Source organism: Papaver somniferum, chromosome 4, assembly GCF_003573695.1.
Source record: "Papaver somniferum cultivar HN1 chromosome 4, ASM357369v1, whole genome shotgun sequence".
Lineage (NCBI taxonomy): Eukaryota > Viridiplantae > Streptophyta > Magnoliopsida > Ranunculales > Papaveraceae > Papaver > Papaver somniferum.
In genome coordinates, this window is record NC_039361.1 from 85889966 (window position 1) to 85901696 (window position 11731).

General features: G+C 37.7%; 1 protein-coding gene and 1 long non-coding RNA gene across 2 annotated transcripts; both read right to left on the reverse strand.

The window, feature by feature from the left end:
* Positions 1–562: 562 nt before the first annotated feature.
* LOC113274060 lies at positions 563–1204 on the reverse strand. Its single transcript, XR_003322745.1, has 3 exons — positions 1125–1204; positions 827–942; positions 563–710 (listed from the first exon to the last, which is right to left on the reverse strand). It is a non-coding gene; the product is annotated as an uncharacterized LOC113274060 (long non-coding RNA).
* A 396-nt stretch (positions 1205–1600) lies between these two features.
* LOC113274059 (protein ANTHESIS POMOTING FACTOR 1-like) lies at positions 1601–4120 on the reverse strand. The gene is made up of 8 exons (XM_026523585.1): positions 4029–4120; positions 3780–3823; positions 2987–3363; positions 2802–2876; positions 2606–2722; positions 2403–2471; positions 2020–2069; positions 1601–1908 (listed from the first exon to the last, which is right to left on the reverse strand). The coding sequence occupies exons 5-8, from the start codon at positions 2715–2717 to the stop codon at positions 1747–1749; spliced, it is 393 nt and encodes a 130-aa protein (XP_026379370.1). The 5' UTR covers positions 2718–2722; positions 2802–2876; positions 2987–3363; positions 3780–3823; positions 4029–4120; the 3' UTR covers positions 1601–1746.
* Positions 4121–11731: the final 7611 nt, after the last annotated feature.

Consider the following 11731-nt stretch of genomic DNA (forward strand, 5'->3'; position numbering starts at 1 on the left):
CAAAAGGGCGTATTACAATTTTTTCGCAACGGCAAAGGGGCCGTTACGAATTTTGTGTCTCAACGACCTTCGTAACAGAGATGAGCCGTCACGAAATGCCATGTGGTAACAGCTGTGAGCCGTTACGACTTTTTGTAACAACGTAGTCGTAACATGTACAAGCCGTTACTACGTGGCCGTTTATTAGCAGACAAGAACCGTTACGACTCAGAAAGTTGAAACAGGTTTTAGCCGTTACAAACCTTTTTGTAACATCAAAAAATTACTGCCAGGTCAAGGTTAACTGGCAGTTCATTTTCCGCGGAAATAAGCCGGAATTCTAAATCCAATACCCTGCATACACCTTTCAATACATTCATTATCCACACTCAACAATCTATTTAAACAACATTCATATAAAAAAATAATTGAAATTTTTGTAACTACCAAATTTTACTGAAATTTCTCTAAGCACCAATATTTTTTTTTTTTGTCAAGTATCAGATTTCTAAGGGAATACATGGAAGGTTCCAAATTTCTAATGAAACTTACTAACTGCCTACAAAACTTGAGTAACTGTAACTTACAAATCTTGAAGCTGCTTTGTTCTCCACCCTTTCTGATCAAATAGAGCATCATTCGATTAACCACAACTAAGCTATATATCCTTTGCAGGCTTGGTTTGTTGAAAGCTTGGGCATCAAAAAACTCGATGTAGGCAGTAGGCAATCCTGCATAATACAACAGGTTGCATTATTATGACAAGTAAACTGGAAGAAATAATGTTCAAAATACGCAGCAAGTAAATGCAAACAAGCACAGGTGTAACAGCAGATAGAAAATTTACCAACCACTGGAAATAGTTGGAAACAAGATTCTCATTCTAGCCCATCCACTTTGAGACCAGATACTAGAAGCTTCTCATAAAAATTATCGTCAGCTGAGCCAGGCAACTCGCAAAGTCTGCAATTACAAAGTCAATTACAAATAAAATGCAGACAATGAGTGCTAAAACTACAAGACAATGAGTCAATAACATAAATATAGTAAATAATTGCACAGGACAATGAGTTGCCAAATCAGTGATATAAAAGTCAATAGATATAAAACTTAGAGAAATAAGCTATAGTTCAATTTATACTTACTCCATCTGAAGCCAACCCAACTGCAGTTCACTTCCTACCAGCGCAATACCTCGCAAGTATAAACTGAGTGTCAAATCCACAAATTTAAACTTAATAGTACAAAATTTAACCAAGTGAAGTACTTACCAGGGATTGATATTTCCCCGGCTGGCTACTACTGCTTCAACTGACCTTGTGTGAAGTCCCTGTGCATTCACATATAACATAACACAAACCACCTACAAATATATACAAAAAAATGATGAACTGACTGAAAATATCCGTTCATAAGCCGTTTTGTGTTCACATATATAGAAAAAAGTTACATTGGACCAGAACCACGTGCTCAAGGAATTTCCTATCCTCTGATTTAGGGTGATCAGATCTTAACATGTTTCTTTGGGTGTGTGCTTGTCATAATGTGCAAACTTCAGCGAATATCTATACTAATTTACTGTTGTTGTATATTTGGTTAAGGATAGCTTGATGGGGGCCAATCATTTAGGAAGGTAAGGTCCTAACTAGAAACTTGCAGCAGATTCAGGCATGACAAGAGGGCTTAATGGGGACTGCTTTTTAAACTACCAACATGCAAGATAAAGCAAAAGATGAATACCATGATAAAGCAAAGCTACATCTAGTTTCATATTCTTGCATCAGGTTCTGCGTTGCCCAAGTGTAGAGAAGACTTTGTGTTGTCAGGAATCCAAGACGTTGGAACCGAGGAAGCAGCTACAAACATGGCTCTACGAGGCGCCCACTTCAAGCAAGTAGCTACACCTATCTGGCTATTCCAGCATGCCACCTATCAAAAAATGAAGTTGCATTGTCACTATTTCTCAATCAAACTTATATCGAGTTGCATATATCATTTGTATGTATATTTAATGCATTGTAAGGGAAAACAAAATTCTACCTCATTTAGCATGTACATGCTCCATGCATGTAAAGTACCATCTCCAGTGCCTGCAACAATATATAGATGCTATACTTAGTTCCCCAAAACCCCAGACCCAAACAAACAAATACTGTAAAACGAAAGAAACAAAAAGGAAATCCAATATATAATAGTTTCTAAATTCCAAAGTGACTTTGTCATCCTCGGAACAAAACCTCTCTTTGTATCTTGAACACTCATGCTAAGGGTGAGTACAAGAAATATTCCCAAGTGAATTTGTCATCCTCGGAGCAAAATCTCTCTTTGTTTCTTAAAACTCATGCTAAGGGGACTATAAGAAAAATTCCAAAGTGAATTTGTCATCGTCGAAAAAAAAGTAATAATTGCAGAGGTCATCCTACCACTAGTTAATGCAACAGCTGCTTGGGCTATCGTTGCAGGTTTCTCTGGTTGAAATCGCCGACTCTCCCCTGTAGAACAATATGCAAAGATGAATGAAATAACTGCACCTCATCATTGAGCCAGGAAAATACTCATTTTAGACAAGTAACATGTACAACAAACATAGTGTATCTATGAGTTTTGTGTATTAAGAGATGCATACCAAAAACTTTTCTCAGCACACTGTTGTCGCCAGCTTCCAAGTCCATGAAAAGAGCCACTGAATCATCACTGATTGCCTTCACATCCATTAAATTAAATTTCTTCCTGGACATCTGGACTGCAGATAAGTCATGCTTGAAGAGCTATGAAGGACTATGCACATGAGAAGTCAGAAGAGTAACAATTAGTTATGGTACCTTTTCTTATATCCCACGTATCGATAATAATCCAGTTATGCTTTCCAGTTCAAGAGATCAAACCGAGAAATAATACTGCAGTATAAGGAAATGGTTTACCAATCACAGAATCAGGATATGTAGTTACCAAAACAATGAAAATGTAAGGTAAGATAAGATCTCAATGGGAGCATAACTTGAGGTACCTTTCAGGAAGATAATTAACGGTTTCGTTCTGAATACTGAACTTGATTGATATCTTGCTTCGTACAAGGCCAGCCTCCGCGAGGGCTTTTTTATTTTTAAACACACAGGCAACATAATTTGAACTAACCATATTTTATTGAAGCATAAAATAGTAGAATACAAGGTCTACGCCTCACCATTTCAGCTTGGCACCATCTCTAAAATGTTTCTCAAGAGCACAATGAGAATCATAGTTAACACAGCATGCCATGCATTGTTGGTACAAAAATTAGTTCATGATAACAATCCTTTAGTTTCTTCAAGAGCAGAATAGCTTCCTGTTGGGTGGAATCCACAGCAGCTGGAATAACTACTCGATGGAGCTTTTCAATTGAAGCTGAAGATGACAAAATCGGAGACCAGTTAGGAAATTTTATAATGACACGAAGCATAAAAAGAATATGAAGCAGTATAAGATGTTGGCTTAAGGTCTAAATCCATCTAAAAACAGCTAAAAGGAACACCGAAACATCCTTGCCAATGGGCATGGCAAGATCATATAACGAACAGCTAAAAACCACGAAACCAAAGACAACTATAAAACCAATTTGAACACTGAATTGAAGGTTTCTTGCACCCACTGATTAGCAATAAGCACCATTGTCTCAAGCCTGCAGTATAAGCAAAAGACTAGAGAGCAACAATGAACAATAACTGAAATCATAAAAACAAACCTAAAATCAGTTCATATTTCCAAACCCTAAAATAGAAATTAACGTAAAACCCTAAAATCAGTTCATATGTTACTTATACCTTTTAAGTTGGATTAACAAATCAGTTCTTCAGTTCTTCAAACCCTAGCATGAAATCAGAAAAAAAAAATCGAATTAGATTTAATTGAAGAATATTAACAAATCTAAATAAGATGAAACAAATCGTATCAGATTCACGGATCAACAAAATCGTATTAGAAACAAATCGAAAACCTAAAAACCAGACGATTGAAAAACTTAGAAACCCTAAAAATCGAAAAAGTTACTGAAAAGATTGATGAACACTTACACAGATTGACGATTGAAGATATTTATGTGAGATTTTTGTGATGATTTCATCGACTCATCGTTTGAGAGGAAGAGAAGAGAGGCAGGTGCCGAAGAGGAAAAAAAAGAGAAATGAAAATGAAAACTCGATCTCGATTTCGGTAGGGTGTATCCTCAAAATCACGCATGTGAATAGCACACACGTGGGAGGAAACATCCTCACGTACAACTCGTCGTGGGTGGAAACATAATGCTACGCATGTGATTGGCACACGCACATACTCAAGGTGTTACGATCCAAGTGTCACCAAGCATGTGACTCGCACGCCTATAAAAAATTACTAACGGCTTAAGCCTGTTGCGAATTTAAAAAAAATTAGAATGGCTCTAGCCTGTTCGAATTTTTTGTAACGGCCATTTGTAACGGGAATTTTGTAACGGGCACAAAGCCGTTACAAATGCCTGATACGAATCCGGGAATTTGGTATAGTGTTAGGTTTGTGTAACCGTACCCAAACATGTACATTCGTTGGTTCAACAATAGTTAACCAAATGGTTAGCCATATGATCACTTTCATATTAACCATATTCTTCTTTAACATAACTAGTTCAAATGACTCAAATGAACTAGTTAGAGAGTTGTTCAATTGCTTAGATCTTATAGAAGTATATAAGACACAATCGAAGCAAAAACGATTTGATTCACTCGAATCGATTCATGAACTTTATAGCCACGATTTGCAAACTTGCATTCCTTAGTTTATATAAGTTTAAGTTCACGAATAATCGTCTTTAGAAATAACAAACTCAAGTACGCAGACTGAGTTCGCGGACTTAAGTTCCCGGAAGAGTTTACAAACTCCAGCAGATTTTATCGGGTCGAGAACCTCCGACAGTTCGCGGACTGGTTTTCCGATTTTCCTGATCAACAAAGTACGCATACTTTGGTTCAAGGAATAAGGACTTATACATATATGTGTTACCACACAATGCTTATATCCAACATTGGTTATATATTCTAAACTCTCATTTCAATCATTGAAACATTCTTATAGGACGTTATATAGTTGTTATTCACAAACTATTTTTCGTCAAAGCCATTTTCAAATTATTGAAACATAACATGACTTTCATCACTAGGTAAAGATGAACTTGGCCAAAGCGAAAGCTTACCAACACATATTTCGAGAAACTCGGCTCGAAATAGCAAATGTGTATAATCAAAGTCTATATACCAAACGACTTGTGCCTCAAGCTAGGAGATAGAGTAGATAGACTTTTGAGTGATAGATAAGTTCAAGTCTTCACATACCTTTTAGTCGATGAAGTTCCACTAGTTCCGTGAGTAGTTCTTCGTCTTGTATGATCATCGCCATGGAGTTCTTGAGCTCAACCACACTTTCTATCCTAGTATGAGACTTAGTTATAGTAGACTAGAAATCAAGACTTATAGTTTTGATAACTAACATTGACAAACATGCTTGAGATAGCAACGCATGCGAGTTCGACCGAGCAGTGCTCTAACAATCTCCCCCTTTGTCAATTTTAGTGACAAAACTATCAATACATATGGAATACAAAAATAAATAATACACTTTTGTAGCTCCTATTCCACGTGCCTAATCTTCAACATTACTCGAAATCTTCGTCACTTCCAAGTATTCCAATGATTCCAAAGGTTGTAAGTTTAGCATCATCGTTGTTGAAAATCCGTAGCTATAACAATGAGAAAACAAAATTCTCAATCATTTTTATACAGTGTCATAGTATAATTATGTAGTATCAAAGTTCAATTGTATCACAACTTCGACAACAATACTATGGTGATATGTATCACTCCCCCTTAGTCTATACTCCATCTCATATGGAAACCACTCCCCCTTACATAATGATATGAAAACCATATGTATTTGTAGTGTGAACTACATATTAATTCTCCCCCTTTTTGTCAATAAAATTGGCAAAGGTACAAGAACGGGATCCTAATGAAATTTCCAAAAGAGACATTTCATGACTAAAAGAAAGCACATATCAACTTATTTAGATGCAATCATAAAGCCGAAGCTAAATGCATTCATCAAGGAGTTTAAAGATACAAGATAACCCCTATAATATTCCACAGCCGCACTCCCCGCAAAGATTTTTCAATTAAGCACAAGTTCAATTAAGAACTCTCCCCCATAATATGCCATTCCCGAAAGAACAACAAGAACGACCTTAATTTCCAAAGAAAAGAAGGATTTCTTTGGACATAACAAATCACATACGAATATGAATGTGAATCCAATTAATACTCAATTCAATTAACCACAAGAGAACCCATGATTAATTAAAACGAAAATGCTCAACGTAGGAAAATTACGGAGTCGCACAATATACACATAAAATATGGATCAGGGAAGATCAATATTGTGGAATAGACAAGGATTCATTTTATTTTTGCACACTAACATATAATAGACATAATCCTCGTAAACAAAAGTTCATCCTATCTTCCATCAATAATGACATAATAGGCTTCAAACTTTTGTGATGTCAAAAGCTCATTCATTCTTTTGTCAGTACATGCATATCGACATACGAAAGACATAACTTTTGAACAGGTAAGGGACAATCATAGTTCACGGACGCAACCAAACATATCCCATAACATATTGCAATATATAAAACCATAAATATTAATACTGCAAAAATATCATCTTCCAAACAATTTTTTAGAATTTAAATAAATAAACCTAAAAACATGAAGATGAAAACGTTGGACATAGATATGTGTAATCACAATAATAGGTATTCCAAACTCTAGTTATTCTTCTAAATAAATCAATAAAAGAAGATTTACTAAGCAAACTATCTCTTAGAGAACATGATTTTTTTTTTAAATATTGACGAGTAAACTCGGCTCGAAATCGCAAATGTGTATGTATGAAAACTATCATACTTATACGACTTTGTCTCAAGAGTAGGAGATAGAATAGACTTTTGAGTGATAGATAAGTTCAAGTCTCCACATACCTTTTAGTCGGATGAAGTTCCACTGGTTCCTCGAGTAGTTCTTCATCTTCATAAGATGATCGCCATGGATTCTGGAGCTCAACTACACTTAACTATCCTAGACCGAGACATAGTCATAAGTAAACTAGAAATCAAGACATATAGTTTTGATCACTAATATTGACAAAGATGCTTGAGATAGAAACACATGCGAGTTTGACCGAGAAATGCTCTAACAGAATCAATCAAATAGAATATCGAACCTTTGGTTGTTGATTTACATTGATTGATACTTGAATATTGTTCTTTGGTATCGTTCAAGTGATTTCTCTTGTATTCAATTAGACCAGCAGATTTCTATTTGCTTGAGTAAGAATTGAATCGAGAAAGAGAGATATAACTCTTTAATATACTTTATTAAGATTGAGTCTAGTTGATTCTCTTGAAAGTATATTGGAGTTAGTCCATACAGATTGCTAAGCGAAATATTGGGTGTGGTTGTTGTACCCCCGCTTTTTCAAATAGAGAAAGGTGTCGCGGGACCGGGAAACCTAGAGGTCGGCCATTCCCTAGCCGTGGCCGCTCCCATACCTTACAATCCCTAGTCTTTCATAATTATTATTTCCCTCATCTCATGAAACTCCTCCGATTGAGTAAAAATCATGGTTTCTTCATATTTTCTCAAATATTGCTCAAACCATGAAAAAGCCAAAAATTCAAATGGTCACATGACCGACTAGGCTATTCAAAAAATAATAAAATATTATTATTATTTTAATATTCTCAAAATACTGATCAAACGAGCAAAGTTCTACTTTCTCATTCGAGCAAAATCAAAAATTTCAGTCAAAGATCAAACTCTTCTGAAAATGCAAAATATTGCTCAATCGCACACCAGAAAATATCAAAACTCTCAGGGTGGAGACACAGACGTTATGATGACACGGGAATGCCTCCTTGACCAACCAAGGCCGTCCCTAAAGCTTGCAAGGAGCCGGTCCCACACATTCTTATGATTTCGACCTAATTTGCGCAATTGCTCATATTGGGTCCAAACTCTTTCCAACCAACTTGGAGTTTGCTCAAACGACCATCAGCTGGTCCCAAGACCACCAATGACCGGTCTTATCCCTCTTGGTCGGTCCCTCACTTTTCCATAAATAGGTTTCATCACCCAATGCTCAATCGAGCACTATTTCAATAAATGATGAAACCGACAGTTAATCATCATTCTTTCACCAACCGGTCAACTAAAGACCTAGGTACACGCTCACTCGGGCACTTGGGCGCCACATGGACGTCCATCATCCCATGTGGTTGGTCCCTCCCTCATTCATGACCTATTTTCAGCAATTCATCAATTAACGAACAATTGATCAAAAATTAGGGTTTCGAACGAACGCTCCACAAATCATCATTATGAGCAAGTTCAAACACTAATAAATTTATGTTGATTCAGCAATCAACATCTGGATTAATCATATACTATTTGGTAGTCTATCAATATTTCAATTAATATTTTATTGGGTCACGTTACCAATAAATAATTCGTCGAATTGAGCAATACTTGCTCAGTTGCTCGAATATTGATCCAACTATCAATATTCAGTAATTTATCAGTAATTCGTCGAATTGAGCAATAACTGCTCAGTTGCTCGAATATTGATCCAACTATCAATATTCAGTAATTTATCGATATTCAATAATTCGTCAAATTGAGCAATATTTTCTCAGTTGCTCGAATATTGATCCAACTATCAATATTCTGTAATTCGTCTAATTGAGCGATACTTGCTCAATTGCTCGAATATTGATACAACTATTAATATTCAGTAATTCACCGCATTGAGAAATACTTGCTCAGTTGTTCGAATTTTCAATATTTGCTCAGACGAGCAATAACAACATAAGAACTGTACGTATGTTCAATTCATGAATCACTGAGCATTCATCACTCATGCTCAATTCAACAAAACTCAAGTCAACGACTGACTAATCAAATACACGTCTGCTTTGCAGCCTCCACGTTCGTGAGACATCAATCACGTCACATGGGGGATATCAATTAGGGTTTGGTCTGGCATCCTACGACATGTGTGTTCATCCACGATGAGAAATATGAGTAAGTCGTGCAAACGGTTGAAGGAGTTAGCAAAGTAGTGGGTGCATGATCAGTCAAGTCTCCACACAACATGGAACTAACTTTACCATGATCTACCATTTTCCCATTCTTTCATTCCAGAAACCGTAACACTTACTGGGATCAATGTGTTTACTATTCTGACAATATAAATAAATCTTTGAATCCATGATTGAAATAGACAACATTCGTCTACACATAATTTCTCGAGAAATTACTCTCAAGAATTCATCAATCTACCATAACTTATTCGAACTCATCAGTTCACAGAAAACTTGCAGAAACCTTCAACACATCTACAATCCTTGATCATCACTGATCCCACACAATTCTCAGCTTCCCTCCTACAGATCAATCCATCCCCCTCTTTGTGACCGAATTGACTCTGGAACGGCCATTGACTTGGTTTAGGCCGGAGTCCTACAGATTGATCTCTCGAATCTAAGCACTCCCTTTGCAGTGCATCTGTGTGAGGTTGAACAGTTTGCTAGGTTGAGGAGTCTCGAAAACACGCTCGTCTCTTCACTTCCCTAAAAAACCAGCAAATCGTTTTTCCCTATCTACAGATTGGCGACCACATTGGGAGATCATTCTCTCGGTTGCAATCTCACATTTTCACAAGATGGATGGTCTTAGGTCTGGGTTAGTTACAAATGCAAATGATGCTAGCACTAGCAACAATAACAATGATGGTATTCCAGAAACCATTCGTGTTTCCAACAATGGTGGTGATACTACTCCTTCTCAAACCAACAATAACAATGGTGGTGAAAATCATCCTCTCTTCGTCCGGTCTCCCGAAGGAAAGGGAAAGGAACCACCTGTCCATCGTCATCAACCTCCCTATTCCTATGATGTACAGAGGATTTCTCTCCCGAAAGGATATACTTCTCCAACGTTCACACTTTACAATGGAACGGGGACGCCCGAGAGCATGTTTTTCGATTACTGGATGCATTAGGAGAACATGAACACAATCATGACGTCCGACTGAAGGAGTTCTCAAAGTCTCTGACCGGCCGAGCATATACTTGGTACAACAACATCGCACCAAGGAGCATCGTTAATTGGGGATAAATGGTTAATGCATTCTACAGGAATTACTTTTTCGTTTCAGAGCAGATTACTCTTTCTGACTTAGGGAGAATGGCTCAGAAAAACATCGAACATCCGAGCGAATATGTGAAGAGGTTCAGAATTCAAGCCTTGGATTTTCATGATCCTAATGTTACTGAACAACAATTGGTGTACTTGTGCATCAACGGGATGATCCATGTCTACAGAGCCTTGCTGGAAAATCTCCGGTTCCAAACTTTCTCAGAACTCCATGAAGCGTCTAAGCAATCAACAACTACTGCTCCACCCTTACTGGAAAGAACAAAAACTGTCAAAACCGCGGAGCCGCGAGACACTCGAAGCAATATCAGACGCCTAGTCAATAAAAAAATACAATGTCCAACCTTCCACGAATATTACTGAAGGAAGCAAGAGGAAATATGAGGCGCAGCATATCCTCCGGCGTCTCATCCCACAAAAGCACCAAGGAAGGACAACCAGGCTAGAAATGCACAACCACCGGCTCAGCGTCAACAGAACAACCAAGAAGATCCAGATTTACCTTTTTCCATCGAAGAGGTGGTCGAGTTAGTGGAAGTCTGGATTCAAGACGGTGCGATCAAACTACCTCCCGTCAGAAGAGAGCCAACTTAAGAAGAAGTGGAAAATCCACGTTACTGCTGTTTTCACAGATATGTCAGCCATCCAACCAGTGATTGCAGAACTTTAAAACACATTTTCAAAGATAAATCTAATTCAGGGGAACTGGGGACTGAAGGAGTGCACAAAAATCCTCTTCCGATCAGGACCTTCACGCTCTCTGAACCAGCTGTCAAGGAAGCAGTCCAATCCCTGATTGAACATGCCTGTGAATTGCTATACCCGTCAAAGGCCCGAAGAAGTGATCTATTTGCAGCATTGAATCACATCGTGTCAGGGAAGCGTCTAGTAATCCATGAGACACTCTTTGAGCCTCTAGCAACATACAATGAGATGTATGACTGGGGACTTCTCACTACAGTTCACCTCAAAGGAAATGAATTCAAGCGAACGTTGGTCGATGTGGGCACCACTAAAACCCTCAGAGATGCAGGCATTACTCGACAAGAATCCACTCAAGTCCCCATTACAGTCAGAGATCATGAAGGAGTTTCCAGGGACGCATATGGTTTCATCATCCTCAAGATAAAAAATGGTTCAACCTGGGCAGAAACCAAATTTCACATAATCAGGGAAGACCCGGGATATGATATGATCCTTGGACGAATATGGATTCATGCTGAAAAGGTAACTCCAACACCTTCAATTGCACATTTCTCTGTTGAAGAAAGCTCTGATTCAGAAGAAACAGAGGATACTCCATCATTCGAGTATCAGGAGGAAGTCAAAGCCTTGATGGAACTGAAGCAAAAACCTGAGGAAATGCTCATACTTTCATCCAAAGGTTCCGCACTCAGGCAAGTCTTATTACTCCTCATGTGTCCATATTGTCAACTATCAAATATGTTACCCTGGTCAGGGGACTCAATGTTGAT